At 60.3% G+C, this 16064-nt stretch overlaps 1 protein-coding gene across 1 annotated transcript; it reads right to left on the bottom strand.

The window, feature by feature from the left end:
- Positions 1-241: 241 nt before the first annotated feature.
- Positions 242-8944, bottom strand: LOC143823697 (protocadherin-10-like). Its single transcript, XM_077310241.1, has 4 exons — positions 5871-8944; positions 2934-2992; positions 2752-2840; positions 242-1751 (listed from the first exon to the last, which is right to left on the bottom strand). Exons 1-4 carry the CDS (start codon positions 8463-8465, stop codon positions 1492-1494), a joined length of 3003 nt encoding a protein of 1000 aa, XP_077166356.1. The 5' UTR covers positions 8466-8944; the 3' UTR covers positions 242-1491.
- Between the last annotated feature and the right edge of the window lie 7120 nt (positions 8945-16064).

The raw sequence follows: 16064 nt of genomic DNA, 5'->3' as shown, positions 1-16064 counted from the left end.
GAGTCTCTTGGCTTTCATTGAAAAGAGACAAAGAGTAGATGTCTAGCTAAAAGATGTGCTCCAAAGTGTGGCCGGCATGGGCAGCTGAGATCTTGCAAGCCAATTGTAGCTGCCAGTGATTAGGACAGGGGTTCAGCGACCAGCATAGCCCTTTCCTTCCCCTGGGAAGCCCCAACCCAGAATGAAATTACCCCAAATCAACCCAGTCATCTGGATGAATTATGCAGAAGTGACAGAAACAAACAACTTTTCATCGTGTGCACAAATCACAGGATTTACTTTTTCTTAATGCTTGATTTTTTTTTACCACGGAGAACCCAAAGCCCTGACCCTCCCAGGCTGCCGGGGAGCTGCTCAGAAGACAACAGAAAGCCCCACCATGAACAGTTGCATTCCTCCGTCCACCCAGGCGGCTGGATCCCAGGGCATCAGGGCGGTCCAGTTTCTGTCCAGGCCCCCTATCAGGCCCTCAGATTTGAAGAAGGGTCACAACAGCTAGCGGTTCTGGCAGTGCTTCTGTGGGAGTGAACGTTTGAAGCCCTCTTGCCTCCCCAAGTCAAACACTAAGCTCTGTTTTTAACAAAACAATTTCCTTTCAGAACATCATAATTTTCAATCACAATGTTAATGTCAGTGGGGAAAGCCTTGCCTGTCCACGCATCCCGGGGCTTTGTTTTGCATTCAAATGAGTCTGATAGGGGGGAAAAACCCATCAGGCGATGTTTTTATCTCCCGTAGAAATAGAAATGGGGAATAAAAGGATTCCGTTTGGCATGCTGGGCCCCACCAGCCCCAGAAATGAAGCGATTCATGTTTTCTGAAGACCTTCTTGCTGAGGAAGCACAAAATTGTATTATTTTTTTATCTTGCGTATTTTCTTGGCTTCTCGTGATAGTCCATATTAGCAGCCATTTTTTGATGTGCTAAAAAAGAAACACACGGAGTTGCACGTGGCACATTCACAGAGCGCAAGAAGGGGGAGGGGAACACAAACATTAACAAAGAGGAGCTGATACGGAAAGACTCATGGAAGGGTATGGGACATGGCTGTGTTGGCTCCTTGGCCGCCCGGGAGACCCGTTTTGTTTCATGATATAAGAACTGATGGTCCGTGTCAACGCTGGACAGCCGGCCTCAGACTGGTGTCCTGCCACAGCTCCCGCTGAGAGCACCTGTCAGCCTTGCCAAATGAAACAAGGACATTTTGATGGGCATTCTTTTGATTTCCTTCCGTTACTTCTCTCCGCCTAGGAGCTATCAGTCACTGTCCACCTGATCTCCAGTTTCATTGCACCAGCAAACAGCATCTTGACAGGTCAGTGCTCTGCAATCTGTCTACCAAGCTGCCTTGCTTGTACGGAAGGCCCCTTGGCCACTGGGTCCAGGCAGAAAAGTGCAGGTGGCGAAAGTCAGATATGGCAGCCGAGCTACACCAGGACCATGGACAGCACCTGAGCAGCCTCCTCTTCCCCTACTGGTCGAAAGCAAGCTTTATTTCAGGTTATTGTTGATCACCATGTTGTCCCGCAGATCACAATAGGTCGTCATTTTCTTCCTCTTCCCAAAGGTAGAGAAGGTGTTCTTGGTCTCCTGATCCAGAAAAGGGGGCCCATCCTTGGCAACAGGCATGGTTGGGGTCCCTGGAATGTACACGTTATGTTGATAATCCAAGGGCGAGGCATGCTGTGTGTACATGGGGGCATAGGGAGGGGTCCAGATGCCGTTGGGGGGGCCAGATGCCTTCTGGAGCTCTGTGGAGAAGCAAAACATTGCTAGATGAAAGACAGAATGCCCAGGAAGGAGAAGAATATATGATAGATTACCGTCATACACTCTATTGATTCATTTGTTTCCCACTTTTTGACAAAAGGAATCAAAGAGCAATGCCAGAATGAAAGTTCAATTCCAAACATTCCTTGGGAAGTGATTTTAAAATGTCTAGTTTACAAGGCATCCCCAACATATGCCCTGTTAATCTCCGTGGGTATGGGATGTCTCAGAACACAAATTAAATACACACTTTCAAGGCTGTGATATGGGGGGGGGGGGGAGATACATAAATGCATGCTGTGAAACATCCCAGGCCTCTCTCTACACCTTTGCTCCCCATAACACAGCTTTGCCAGTCCCTAATCAGAACTATTAATCCACAGAACAAGTCCATATTGTAAATTCACAAAGAGGGCGACTGTAACAAAGTGGTTAAGAGTGTCTGACGAATATCCGAAAGACCCACGTTCATAGAATTAGGGTTGGAAGGGACCTTCAGGGTCATCTCCAACCCCCTGCAGAATGCAGGAAATTCACAACTACCTGCCCACCACAGTGACCCCAATTCCATGCCCAGATGACCGCCCCTCAAAAAAAAAAAACCAGAATCCCTGGCCAGTCTGGCCTGGAAGAGGTTTCCCTCTCGACCCCAAAGTGGTGATCGGCATTTCCCTGGGCATGCAAGAGAAGGCCACAAAAGCCAAGCACTGACACAAGCTGCCCACCCACTCACAATCTGCCTAAGTTCACAAATCCACACCTGCCATGGAAGCTCCCTGGGACACCTTGGGCAAGTCACACTCTCTCCACCTAACCTACCTGCCAGGGTTGTTGTGATGACGAAACGGAGGAGAGAGAAATTATGTAAGCCACACGGGAACCCCATTGAGGAGAAAGGCAGGGTAGAAACGAAGGAGCTGAACAAACAAAGGGCAGAGGCCAGGGACTTGGTCCTGGGATTCCCCATGGCTCACAACTCACCGGACACCGGAGTGACCAGCGTGCGCAGCCTGTCGTGCTCCTTCTGGGCTCCTCGCCGGCCTCCCCCAATGTCTTCCAGGCTCCGCGAACTAAAAATGCAGAGCAAAGGGACAGAAGCAGCCACGGTTAGGAGCTCAGCTCCACGCACACCACAGTCCTCACCCAGCCCAACCCCGCTGTACCTTTTCATGGCGGATTGCTGACTTTTCGAAGGCAGTCGGTCTGTGTTGGGCTGCTTTGCCTGTAAAGAAGGAGAAAGAGGACTGGGATGGCCACCTCCATGACATCCCAACGCCACCGGGAGCCCTTGCAGCTTTGCAATAGGCCGTTTGCTATGGTCATGGCCGATTTTAATGCTTCGCTGGAAGGGAATCGAGGATGAGGTCTGCGAGGCCTCTCCAGAGCCCCACTCGGGGCAAATTACTGAACTAATTTCAGGGCTGGGATGACCTCAGTCTGACTCAAAGACCGTGGCCAATGGTTCCTGCTGCATAATACAGCAGCAGCATCCCCCCCTCCCCCCCCCAGCCTGGATTTCAAGCATTGTGACCAGAATAAAAGAGTGACCTTCGGGCCAGTGAGGCAGCAGAGCAGAGTGGAATGTGGACACGGGGGGGGGGGGCAATGGAACAGGCAGGATTGGGGGATGTTTTGGAAAGGATCCAGAGGCTCAGTGGAAGAGAGGGAGCTGGAGGCAGCTCTGGGTGTTTTGGTGGCAGGGCAACTGGCTCAAGGAAAATATTTGTCTGTGGCATGCTCAAGCCTGATCTCTTCAGTTCTCAGAAGCTAAACAGGGTCAGGAGTTGGAGGGGAGACCACCAGGGAAGGCTCTGCAGAGGAAGGCTTTGGCCAACCACCTCTGCTTCTCACTTGCCTTCAAAGCCCCTTGCTGGGGCCACCATAAGCTGGAGGGGAGACCACCAAGGAGGGCTCTGCAGAGGGGGGTAGGTCAAGAAGGGCCTGATGGCCTGGGATGCTGAGGTTCAGGAGGGGCACAGCCCACTAACTATGCATACAGGGAGCCAGCCCCCTGCTGAACCAGGCCGGGGTTCCACCAAGCATAGAGGCAGAGGGCCTCCCCTTCCCAGAAACTGCAAAAAAGGGAGGTGGAGAAGACAGTCCATTTGCACATGCAAGGCATTGCTGGAGCCACAAAGAGTGAACTGATCCCCAGAAGGCCCTTGTGGGGCACAAGAGGAGCTCTTTTGTTTCTTGGTCAACACTCTGCTAGTTTTGCGAGTCCCTCAGGACACAGAGGAACCAGGCAGCTCCACCCCCTCCCCACCCCCCTTTAAACGGGCATCTCTTGACGCCTCTGCCGCCAAGATGGATGGCAGCACAATGCGCAGCCTGGCACTCTGTATGCGAGGACTCGGTCCGTGGCGCTGCGCCTACGACGGCCCATTCTTCAAGGCAACCACAGCGAGGTCGCAGTCCTCCAGGCAGAAGTGCACAAGCGTCCCGCTGGGACACATAAATCTTCCTTGGATGCTGCACTGCAAATGCTCTGGGCCACGGGGCCCTGAGCCCGGCCTCTCCTGCCTCCAGGAGCAAGAGTGGCTGCAGCTGAGCCACGGGACAGGGACTGGACTGAGGAAATTCCCTGCTGGTCCAGGGCCTGTTCAGGATCTTGGGTCAGCTCTGGCAAGGGAGCCCTCTCCCCCCTCCAGGGCCTGAGCTGCATCCAGACAGGGCAGAGAGGGAGTGCCAGGCTTCTCCCAGCCCCCCCCCCCAGCCAGCCAGACCCCAAAGGCAGCTCCCTGCTTGACCAGAGACTAGGCACTGCGAGTCAGAGAGGATGGCTCAGAACCAGAGGGAATGATGGTCTGACTCCAGATTAGGCCGTTCCATGTGGAAGGGGCTTGGGCCCACAAACTGTCTCCTGCCAGTCCCAAAGAAGTGAGAGGGCTTTTGAAAGCTGGTGGGGGGTCTCCTGCTCCCATGCCCTGCTGGACCACCTCCCTGGAGGAAAGGCCAGCCAACTGAGGTGCTATTTTCCTAGTGCCCACACCACTGCCCTGTCTGGCCAGGTGTGCTCTGGCCAGCCGGCTGGCCTGCCTGACATTGGAAACCTCAGCATGGGTGTTGGCCTTTGCAAATCCCCCTCCTGACACTGGCCTGCTTAGCAGGGGGGTCGTGTCCTGGTGTTCTCTGGGGTGGCCTGGCCCAGGCTCTGTGGGCACCCTTGGGGGAAAGGCCAGTGAGCAGAGCGCAGCTCTCTCTGGCAGGCAACTGCAGCCCCCCAACCACAGGGAAAGGACCTCTTAGCTCAGCCCTGCCAGTCCTACCGGGATCTGCCCACTATATGGACTCCTGATTCCCTGGAGGCAGGGGTAGCAAACGCTGGCAGGGGCTCATGGGAATTGTAGTCCATGAACATCTGGAGGACCACAGGTTGACTACCCCTGTCTGGGGGGATCGCCTTCCTTCTTCCTGGCAGGAGATTCAGCAGTGTCCTCCTGCCAGAGTCCTGGCCCTCCCCTGGGAAGGGTGCTGCGGAAGAAGGGGCCAGGGGCACCCTCCGGTGGCCTTGGTGCCATTGCCAGAGCGTCTCGCTGCTGGTGGCCCAAGGGCTCATTGGGGGGGGGGCTCCTGCCCAAGCCTCACTGGAAGAGGCTGGCCTCTTGCACAGCCCGCTAACCGCGGGGCGCCAGGGGGCGCCAGGGCCTTTGCACAGGAGACCCACACCCCCGGGACGGCCCCTCCCGCCTGGCCTCTCTCGGAGGAGCCGGGGGCAGCCTGGCCGGCCTCGCTGGGGCGGGGGGGGGGCGCCGGGCCTGGCTGGCAGAGCGGCGGGCCGGCCGGGCAGCGACCGGTGGCGGAGCGAGGCAGCTTAGCGCCGGGCGGGGGAGGGGGAGGCAGGCAGCGGCGGCGCCGATCCGTGCGGGCCCGGGAGGAGCTGTCACCGCCTCGCTCGTTGCAAGCCGGCCTGACGTTTCCCTGCCAGTCGCTCTGGCGGTCGGGGGGGAGGGGGAGGGGGCTGCCGCTTGATCAAAGGGCCGCCGAATGAGCGGGGAACGGCGGCTCCGGAGTGGAAGGATCCGGATTGAGGGGCGGGCGGGCGGGCGGGCGGGGGGGGCTGGGGCTCGGCGGGCTCCTCGGCGCTCCCCGGGGCGTACCTGGCCGGCGGGCTGGCGCGCGTTCTTGGCGCCGGGGGGCGGGGGCGCGTGGTCGGGGCCTTTCTCGTTGTTGCGCGGCGGGTCCTGGCCGCAGGGCTTCAGGAACATGAAGTCGCTCTTGGCCGACTCCGGGCTGAGGCACACTTTGTAGCAGTAGCCCGGGGGCCCGGCCAGAGCCCCGCCGCCGTCCCCGCCGCCGCCCGCGGGAGCCTTGTTGCCGCCGGCGCCCGGCGTGGGGTTGGCGTTGTTGGCGGCCTTGCCGAGGTCGGCGGGGGCGGGCGGGCGGGCGCCGGAGCCGCGTCGTCGTCGGGGGCGGCGGCCGGGGCAGCAGGGGGGGCAGCAGGCGTCCGGGAGGGCGCAGGCGGCGGCGGGCAGGGTGAGGCGCTCCTTGCGGCACTTGAGGGCGGAGAGGATGACGATGGCCACCAGGAAGGTGAAGGAGACCGAGCCCAGCGAGACGATCAGGTAGAGGGTGAGCGGCGAGCCGGGCGCCTCGGGGCCCGGCGGGGAGTCGCGCGGGTCGGCCAGCACCTCGGGCAGGCGATCCACCAGCGAGAGCAGCAGCGACACGGAGGCCGAGAGCGGAGGCTGCCCGCCGTCGCGCACCTGCACCACGAGCCGCTGCCGGGGCGCGTCCTGCTCGCGGAAGGCGCGCACGGTGCGGATCTCGCCGGTGGCCGGCGCCACGCGGAAGAGGCCCGCCTGGGAGGCCTGCGCCAGCTGGAAGGAGAGGCGCGCGTTCTGCCCGGCGTCCGCGTCCACCGCCGCCACCTGGCCCACCAGCGCGCCGGGCTCGGCCGAGCGTGGGACCAGTTCGACGGCCAGCGAGCCGTTGCGGGGCACGGGCGCCACGATGACGGGTGCGTTGTCGTTCTGGTCGAGCACGAAGACGTGCACCGAGGCGTTGCCGCTGAGCGGCGGGAAGCCGGCGTCCTGGGCCAGCACTCGCACCTGGAAGCTGCGCACCTGCTCGTAGTCGAGCGAGCGCAGCGCGTACATGTGGCCGCTGTCGGCGTTGACCGAGACGTAGGTGGCCACCGGCATGCCCTGGATCAGCCCGTCGGCCAGCGCGTAGGACAGGTAGGCGTTCTGCCGGGCGTCCGGGTCCCGCGCGCTGACGGCGCAGATGGAGGCGCCCGGCGCGTTGTTCTCGGGCACGTAGACGCTGTAGGAGGGCTGCAGGAAGCGCGGCGCGTTGTCGTTCACGTCGGACACCTGGAGGCGCAGCGTTCGGCGGGTGGCCAGCGGCGGCGAGCCGCCGTCCCGCGCCGTGATGCTGAGGTTGTACTCGGCCACCGCCTCGCGGTCTAGCGGCCCCGTGGTCACCAGCGTGTAGCAGTTGGGGAAGGAGGGGCGCAGCTGGAAGGGCACGTCGGGCGGGAGGGCGCAGCTCACCTGCCCGTTGTCTCCCGAGTCCCGGTCCAGCACGCTGACCACCGCGATGACGGTGCCCGGCGGGGCGTCCTCCGGCACGGGCGAGGAGACCGAGGTGAGCGTCACCTCGGGCGCGTTGTCGTTGACGTCGAGGAGGTGCACCAGGACGCGGCAGTGGACGGCCACGGCGGAGGGCCCGCGGTCCTTGGCCTGCACGTAGAGCTCGTGGAGGCTGGCGCGCTCGTAGTCCAGCTGGCCCGTCAGGCGCACCCGGCCGCTGCGCGCCTCGACGGCGAAGAGCTCCCGGGCGCGGGGCGGCGCGTGGCCGCTGAAGGCGTACTCCACCTCGCCGTTGGCGCCCTCGTCGCGGTCCGTGGCGTTGAGGCGGACGACCAGCGTGCCTTTGGGCGCGTCCTCGGGCAGGCTGACGCTGTAGGAGGCCTGCTCGAAGACGGGCACGTTGTCGTTGGCGTCCAGCACGGAGACCACCACGCGGGCCGTGCCCGAGCGCTCGGGGAGGCCGCCGTCCAGGGCGGTGAGCAGGACGCGGTGGCTGCGCTGCTGCTCGCGGTCCAGGCTGCGCTCCAGCACCAGCTCGGCGAACTTGCTGCCGTCGCTGCGCGCCTGCACCTCCAGCGAGAAGAAGCCGTTGGGGCTGAGGCGGTAGGTGCGCAGGCCGTTGGTGCCAACGTCCGGGTCGTGCGCGCTCTCCAGCGGGAAGCGGGCGCCCGGCAGCGCCGACTCGGCCACCTCCAGCACGTACTCAGGCCACGGGAAGCGCGGCGCGTTGTCGTTGATGTCCAGCACCTCCACCTCCACGCGGTGCAGCTCCAGCGGGCTCTCGATGACCAGCTGCAGGCGGAGCAGGCAGGCGCCCCCGCCGCCCCCGCCGCCCCCTCCGCCGCCGGCGCCCTCGCACACCTCCTCGCGGTCGATCTTCTCGTTGACGAAGAGGATCCCGTTCTCCAGGTTGACCTCCAGGTGCTGCTTGCCGCCCGCCCGGGAGACGATGCGGAAGCGGCGCGCCGACAGGCGGGAGACGTCGAGCCCCAGGTCCTCGGCCAGGTTGGCCACGAAGGCGCCGTGCTCCAGCTCCTCCGGCACCGAGTAGCGCAGCTGCCCGCCCGCCGGCGCCCCGCAGCACCACGCCAGCACCAGCGCCGCCAGCGCCAGCCCCCCGGCACCCCCGCCGGCGCCCCCGGACCCGGACGCGGGCGGCATCAGTGAGCCCCGGCCCCGCCGCCGCCGCCGCCGCCCGCCGTCTCCATCGGCCGCCCAACTAGTGTCGGCGGGCCGCGGGGGGAGCCGCCCGGGGAGGCGCCGCTCGCCATTTCAGCACCGCATTGGTGGACAGCGCCGTCGAGCCCAGCCCGGCCGGGCGGGCGGGCGGGCGAGCGAGCAGCCAGAGGGAGGAGGAGGAGGAGGAGCGCTTAACCGCTTCCCCGCCGGAGCCCGAGCCCCAGCGGCCGGCGGGCGGGCGCGCGAGCGAGCGGGCAGCGGAGCCGCCAGTCGGTGCCTCCGCCCGGGAGACCGCGGTCCTCCCCGGCCGCCAAAGCTCGGCGGCTCCCCGCCCGGCGGATGGGCGCGCTGCTCTTCGCCGCCGCGCCAGAAGCGTCTCTCTCTGCGCTCCCCGAGTCACGCAATGATCGGTGCCGGCGCGGGAGTCGCTCGCTGTGGCCAGCCGCAGCCCCCCGCCCCGCCCCCCGCCCCCTCCGGGAAAGAAAGGAAATCCCACCGACCCCCCCCCCCCCCACCACCACCACCCCCAGCCCGGGTCCCTTGCCAAGCCTCGTGGGCGAGCTGTCCTGCCTTCTCCCACCCCCCGCCCGCCCGCCCAGGCTGCCTCCCCCGGGAAGGGGATGGAGAAGGGCCCCCGACACGTCGGAAGGCAATCCCCCCGATCCTGACATCAGACCCCGCGCGTGGACTTAACCTTTAGCAGATGGTTAAGCCGCTGCCGAGTTGATTACATTGGACCGCACGCCGCCGCCCGTGTAATGCCGGCTTTCCTCCTCATTACGAGCGGAGGGGATTACAGCCCAGACAGCCGGATCAGGACGGAGGCCTGCGGGGCAAAGCAGCAGCAGCAGCAGCACCCACCCACCCACCTCCCACCCACCCCGAGTGGCACGCTCGGAAGCCGGGAACTCCCATCCCCGCAGGAGGAGCCCAGGGCGCCCGGTGGAAGGAGAGCCTCTCGGCGGCGCCCCCTCGCCCGGCGGCGCTACAGGTTGGCCAGCCGCCTCTCCGCTGGAGCGCGGCCGCTGGCTGAATGAATGAGCCGTCACCCTCCCTGGCCGGGCCTGAGGTCGGTCCCTTCGCCTGCAGAGGCGAAGCCTTCCTGGCCCGCCCTCCTCCTCCCCCCACCACACACTCCCTGGTCGGCGGTCTGTCCACGAATTTGGGTCATGGAGCGTCAACCGCTTCTTTCAGCCGGGACCAGCCTGATGAGGCTCCGGGGGGGGGGGGGTCAGGTACCCCGGGACAGTCCCCTGAAGACCATTTGCACCGTCCAAGTTGGGTGGGCACCCAAGGGACCCCAGAAGGGTCCCCTGTCCGACTTCGGCCCTCTAGGTGCTCCTGCGCTTCCCCAGCCGCCCTCGGGGGTCTCCCCCCATTGCTCCTCCCTCCCCCCCCCCGGGGTGAGATTCTGTCTAAGACAACGGGCCGGATCGGGGTCCGGTCTCTGGCCGCCCCTCTGGCGAGCGCAGCGGCGGAAAGCAGCCCGTGGCTTCTGCTGGCCTTAATTAGGAGCGCTTGAGGAAGGCGGCCCGGCCCCGCCGGCCAAACCTCCCGGGCTCCACTCCATGAAAGGCGGGCGGATAATCTGTTAACCATCTACTTAAGGGATTTCGGAGCGGCGCAGCTTTCAGAGGAGCCTGAGCCGCGCGGGGAGCAAGAGGGAGGGAGGGAGGGAGGGAGGGAGGGAGGGAGAAGCAGAGGAAGAAAGAGGGAAGAACGGGGAGAGAGGAAGGCGGAGGGAGACAGAAAGAAGTGAAAGGGAAGAAAAGAGGAAGACAAAAGGAAGGAGAGGAAAAGGAGAGGGGGGAGGATGGAGAGGATGAAAGGAGGAGGGAGAGGAAGAGAAAGTGAAGGGGAGGGTAGATAGGTAAAGGAAGGAGGGAGGGAGGGAGGGAGCAGGGTTGGGAATGGAGAGGGAGAGAGAAAAGAAATGAAGAAGGAAAAAGAAAGGGCGAAAGGGATTATAAGAAGAGAAAGGGAGAGAAAGAAGGGAGACTGAGCTATTTTGTTGTACCCACCCCTTTTTTCCACCCACCAAAGGGAATTTCAGGTTTGCGGAAAGGGCAGGGGAGGAGGGGTCAAGCCTCAGCAAGCCTGATCAGAGGAAAGGCTGGAGGACAGTGTGGGCAGGCTGGAGCCCCCCCCCCCCCCAGGCTATGGATTGAGGGCAAGTTTGGCCACATGCTGCAGGGCAAGGGATGGGGGCCAGTCCGTCCTGAAAGGTGTTGGAGCATGACCTGGTGGATGCCTGCCTGCAGGAGAGAAGGGGTGTGTGGAGGCGCCCTGACTGGATTTCCCCACTCCACAGGGTCCACTTCCATCCAGGCACACTCCCCACTCCCTGCTGCTTCTGTCTCCCAGGAACCCAAAGGAAAGAGCTTTTTCTCCCCACCCACCCACCCACCCACCCACCCAGACCTGGAAGCATTTGCAAGCCTAGTGAACACCCCTATGCCCAACCATGCAGGGAGGGGGTGTAGAGGGGCACCGGAAGCCCTGTGCCCTGGCTCCTGCCCTTTCCGTGCATCTCCCTGAGTGAGGCTTCCGTTTGAGCCCTGGAGCCAGCAGGGCCTTCCCTGCAGCTGCCTCTTTGGCTTTCTTCCCAGGCACGGTTGCCAGCTCTGGCAAAAAAGAGGACACCTGGGAACCCTTGCACACTTAGAAGAAGAGGTTCAAGGAGGAAAAGCTTCAGGGAGAAAAGAAAAGAAATGACTGGGGAGGGGGCAATATAGAGGTCCATGGCCTGAGCATTCCACTGGCAGATGGGGAGAAAGGAGATGTATGGGTGTCTCCAAAATTGTATACCTGTGCACACTCAATTTACATTAGAGCTGTTTCTCAGGGTCTATCATCTCTGAGCAGTTGAAGATGCCCTTCAGCCAGGTACACAAGTCTAGGGAAGCCTCTTGTTTAAAAAAAAACTGATTATATCCTGGAGCTCCCCCCCCCCCTGCCTTTTCCCAACAGCTGTTTGGCAGTCCAGAATGAGCTTTTGCTAAAGAGACAAAGGTATGATTCCGCTCTGCAGCTGAAAGGAATCGAGTCAACCTCCAAACCATTAACTGCTGTTCATTCTACAAGAGCTGAAGTTGCTAGCTGCTGCAGAGAGGGCCAAGTGACTCTGGTTAAGCTCCCTGGGGGGAGACCTTGGCCACATATTTCATTTCGCCAGCTGAGCTAGTAAAGACAATTTTATCACACTGGTTGCAGCTGTGCGGTATAATGTCATCTATAGCCAAAGCAGGTTAGTGACTATCCACAGGATTATTAGGGAAAGGACTGAAAAATAAAACAGGCCTATACAACTGATGCAGCCGCATTTGAAATACTCGGCACAGTTCTGGGGGCCAAATCTAAATATATATATTACAGAATTGGGGAGGGGAGTGTAGAGCAGGAGTAGTCAACCTGTGGTCTCCAGATGCCCATTGGACTACAATTCCCACGAGTCCCTGCCAGCAAACTCTGGCAGGGGCTCATGGGAATTGTAGTCCATGGGCATCTGGAGGACCACAGGTTGACTACCCCTGAGAGGACAAGACAGGCAGCAGAGATGATTAAGGAGTCAGAACACCTTTGCTCTGAGGAAAGGTTGAACAGGCTGCAGCTTCTCCATTTGGGAAAGAGGGGACATGAAAGACGTTTATGAGCATATGCAGGGGTGGGGAAGAGTGTGGATAGGGAGAATTCCCCCCAACCCACATGTTTACAAAATCCTAGTGCTGGGGTGATCTAGTGGTCAAAGCAGGGTCTCCCAACAAGGGAACCAAACAGTCTCACAAAGACCCCTCAATGGTACCCATGACATTAGGGGGTGTCAAAATGGCCCTCCCACCCTGTGATATAAAGGTGTGTTTTTTAAACTACCCTTATTTGGGCAGGTTGACCTGCTCCCTCCCAAAGTGGCCAGTGATGGGCCTTGGGGAAGTGGGAAGGGGAGGGGCTCCCGCCATTTAATTAGTTGTCAGCTGAGGCTCCTCTCCTTTCCAGGGGGAATGGCAGGGAGGCGTGGTCAGCTGACATCACTTCCTGGTACCTCAAAGCATGAACAATATTTCAGCAGTACCTCCATGGTCAAAATGTTGGAAAAGGCTGGGTTATACGTGTTGGGAAATCCAGTTTCAAATCTCCATTTGTGCCACAAAGACGGTGAGGTGACCTAGGGGCCCATCCGTTACTCTGAGCCTGACTGAGGCTGGCAATGGCAAGCCACCCCAAACGTCTCTAGCCTGGCAGCCAGAAAGTCTAGGCTCTCGGGCTACCCTGTGCAATGCGATGAAGAATAAGTAGCCATAATACATCTCTTTTCCAGTTCTACTCCCAGGGCTATTGACTGGAATACCGAGTCAAGGAGAGGGAGACTGGGGACATGGGAATATGGGGACAGACTTCTTCAGGGTCCGCGCCTTCCCCCTAACCCTGCCACACCCCCTCTCCACTGTCTTGTGCTCCTGCTTCTCTGGCCTGTGCTCTTGTGAGGAAGAACATGGCAGAGGCTCATACAGGGCCCAAATGTTAGCAGAGGGAACGGATGTGGAAACCCGAGGTCTGCATGGCCAGACAGCTGGCCTCCTGTCTTCCACCCGGCAAAGAGGATGGAGGCTTAGTGCTTGCCACCAACTGGTTGGTCCACGCACAGGAAGCCGCCTCTGCAAGGCCGCCATGCGACGGTAACTTCCCCCCGCCAGAAGAAACAGGTGTGCTGCATAACCCGGGGAATTGGCACCCCAAGTCTCATCGAACATAGCTCCTCCACCAAGCCTCTCTGCCAAGCTGGAGACTGGCGTGCAGACAGAGAAGGCAGCCTCCCAGACGCGCTGCCCAGCAAGAGGACAGGCCCAATGCTGTCCAAAAGGCTGCCCAAGCTGGACTTCATGACCACGGGAGAGCCCCCGGATTCCTGCAGCAAGAGTCCCCTGCTCAGCAGAGCACAGGCCCACGCTGTGCTCCCAAGGGCTCAGGGAAAGGCTGCATGCTTGGCCCAGGAGAGGTTGCCGTAGGTCAGAGGCTGTGTGGGTAGTGGGGGCAGAGACAGCAGGGCATGCTGCCTGGTCAGTCGCTGATGCGCGTTGGCAGCACCGGGCAAAGACCAACCTTTGAAATAGGCGGGGGATGCTGCAGGTTCCAGCTGAGACTGCCTTGGCACAGCACAGCCTGCTGGGCGCCCGGCCGGGCCAAGAACATTCTTCCACTTTCATGCACACCACATTCTTCGGATGATGATTTTTTTTTTTTGGAACAATGCTCTAGAAGGCTCTCGCTGAGGGGATTTCAACAAATGCTGGATATTTAGGGAGAGGCCTTTATTATAAGATCTCCTCGGAGCGTGGAGTCTACACTCCTTCGATTAACAAATGATGTGTGTTTGGTGTGCCTGTGCGTCTGTGTGTAATCTCCCTCTGCTTCCCCTGCTGTCCCTGGGAAGAGCATCCAGATGGGGAGTGGAAAGGGCCAAGTGTGAGAGACAAGCCCACCCCAACGGAGAGCAGCCTCCACGACAGGGTGTGTGAGTGTGTGTGTGGGGGGGCGTGAGCCAATCGCCCCCCCTCCCACACACACACACACACACTTGAGGAGGTTCCGCTCCTGGCGTTCTGTTGGGGGCAGGAGGGGGTGGCGTCCAGCCGGCGCTTGCAGTTATTAACTTGCCCGACGGACCGCAGGTCTCCGCGCGATAAGAGAGACGGTCTGGAGAGGCCGCCCCTGCTGGCGCCAGCAGGCGGCCAGAGCCCCTCATCAGCCATTCCAGTCAGGGACGGGAGCAACCAAGTGCAAAAAGGAAGCAATAGGCTGCCTGCCCCGGCGCCCGGGAGGCTCCCGCCCGCACCACTTGCGAGGAGACGCCTCGGAGGGCACGAAGAGCCCAAGAGCCGCCCGACTCGGTTGTTCCTGAGCGCTGCCGCACACTTTCTCTTGTGTGGCTAAGTGGGAGGGCAGCGAAGAGATCCGTGCAAGCAGGAGGAAGGGTGGGCCGATGAGGTTTCCTGGTAGAAGAAGAGAGGGAAGAGGACCTGGGCTTTATATCCGAAGGGGTCTCAAAGGGGCTTCCAACTGTTTGTCCTTCCTCTCCCCACAGCAGACGCTCTGTGGGGTAGGTGAGGCTGAGAGAGATCTGGGAGAACTGTGACTGACCCAAGGTAGCCCGGCTGGCCGCATGTGTCTCAAAGGGGCTGACAATTGTCTACTTTCTTCTCTGCACAACAGAAAGCCTGTGAGGTGTGTGGGGCTGAGAGAGCTCTGAGAGAACTGTGAATGGCCCAAGGTCACCCAGCCAGCTGCATGTGGAGGAGGAGTGGGGAATCAAACCCAGTTTCCCAGATTAGAGGCCACCGCTCTTAACCACAACAGCACGCTGGCTGGCTGGCTAGATAGAGAGATAGAGGGACAGAGGGACAGACAGACAGATGATAGAAGAGCTAGTTTTTTTTTACCCCGCTTTTTACTACCTGAAGGAGTGTCAAAGAGGCTTACAATCACCTTCCCTCCCTTTCCCCATAGCAGACATCATGAGAGGTAGGTGAGGTTCAGAGAGAGCTCTGAGAGAACTGTGACTGGCCCAAGGTCACCCAGCTGGTTGAATATAGAGGAGGAGCAGGGAATCAAAGCTGGTTCTCCAGACTAGAGGCCACTGCTGGCTCCTCTATGGCCACTTGGGGTGTGCTGCTATGCAGGGTGTGAAGCTGCCCTACAATCATTCCCAACAGCAGGCTCAGATCCGTCCCCAAATGCTGGCCTGGATCCTGCCACCCCAGGGCATGCAGAGCCAGGAGGCCCCAGAGTACTAAGATGCACAATTAATGTGAGTGGGTGAGAAGGGGACACGGATTCTGTGTAGCAGCTCAGCGGTGACCCAACATCAGCCGCCCTGCTCCCTGGCACTGCAGACCAGCCAGTCTTTTGCAGAAGCAGAGACAACGAAGAAGCGGACCATGACACAGTGACCGGGCCTAACTCACAGGGTTGTTGTGAGGAGAACAGAACAACATAAGCTGCTCTGGACCCCAATAGGGGAATAAGGCAGAGTAGAAATGAAATAAAGAAATCTCCTTTAGTCAACATGGCTAGTCGTAATGGATGGACTTCTCCTCCTGGCACCCACCCACCCACCCACCCTTTGCAGCCATTTGTAGTCATGGACATCTAGTGCTGCTAGATTCAGCCCAGCCTCTGGGTAGGGTCCAGCTCCAGATAGGGAAACTTCTGGAGATTCGTGGGTGGAGCCTGGGAAGAACTGGGGCCTATGCAGGGGTCTGATGCCAGAGAGTCCACCTTCCCATTGTCTCCAGGGGAACTGTAGTCTGAAGATGAGCTGTAATTCTGGGCAGTCCCCAGGTCCCACCTGGAGGCTGGCATCCCTAGTAGGCACTGAGAGCAGTTTGAAGACTCAACCAGAGAGGAGGAAAGAAAACAGAGGCCTTGTGACAGGACAGCCCTGGAGGGGTAAGAGGAAGGGGAGAGGTCACTAAAATCAGGAGGAATGAGCTGCTTGACTTTCATCCTGCCGGTGGACACCCAGCCCAGTGCTAGAGAAGGGGCTGTCAGTCTATTGGCTACAGAACAGAAGAGTTCACCTGTCCT

The sequence above is a fragment of the Paroedura picta genome, chromosome 14, assembly GCF_049243985.1.
Source record: "Paroedura picta isolate Pp20150507F chromosome 14, Ppicta_v3.0, whole genome shotgun sequence".
NCBI classification, from domain to species: domain Eukaryota; kingdom Metazoa; phylum Chordata; class Lepidosauria; order Squamata; family Gekkonidae; genus Paroedura; species Paroedura picta.
Note: the sequence above shows the minus strand (reverse complement) of the source record. Positions and strands in the feature narration are given on the sequence as shown.

Excerpts from the sequence above, each read along its gene's own strand:
- LOC143823697 (XM_077310241.1), bottom strand. The coding sequence starts at position 8,465 with ATGCCGCCCGCGTCCGGGTCCGGGGGCGCCGGCGGGGGTGCCGGGGGG. Across the intron at positions 2,841-2,933 it reads CAGCAATCCGCCATGAAAAG|TTCGCGGAGCCTGGAAGACA; the intron begins GTACAGCGGGGT and ends CTGCATTTTTAG. Across the intron at positions 1,752-2,751 it reads GCTGGTCACTCCGGTGTCCG|AGCTCCAGAAGGCATCTGGC; the intron begins GTGAGTTGTGAG and ends GCTTCTCCACAG.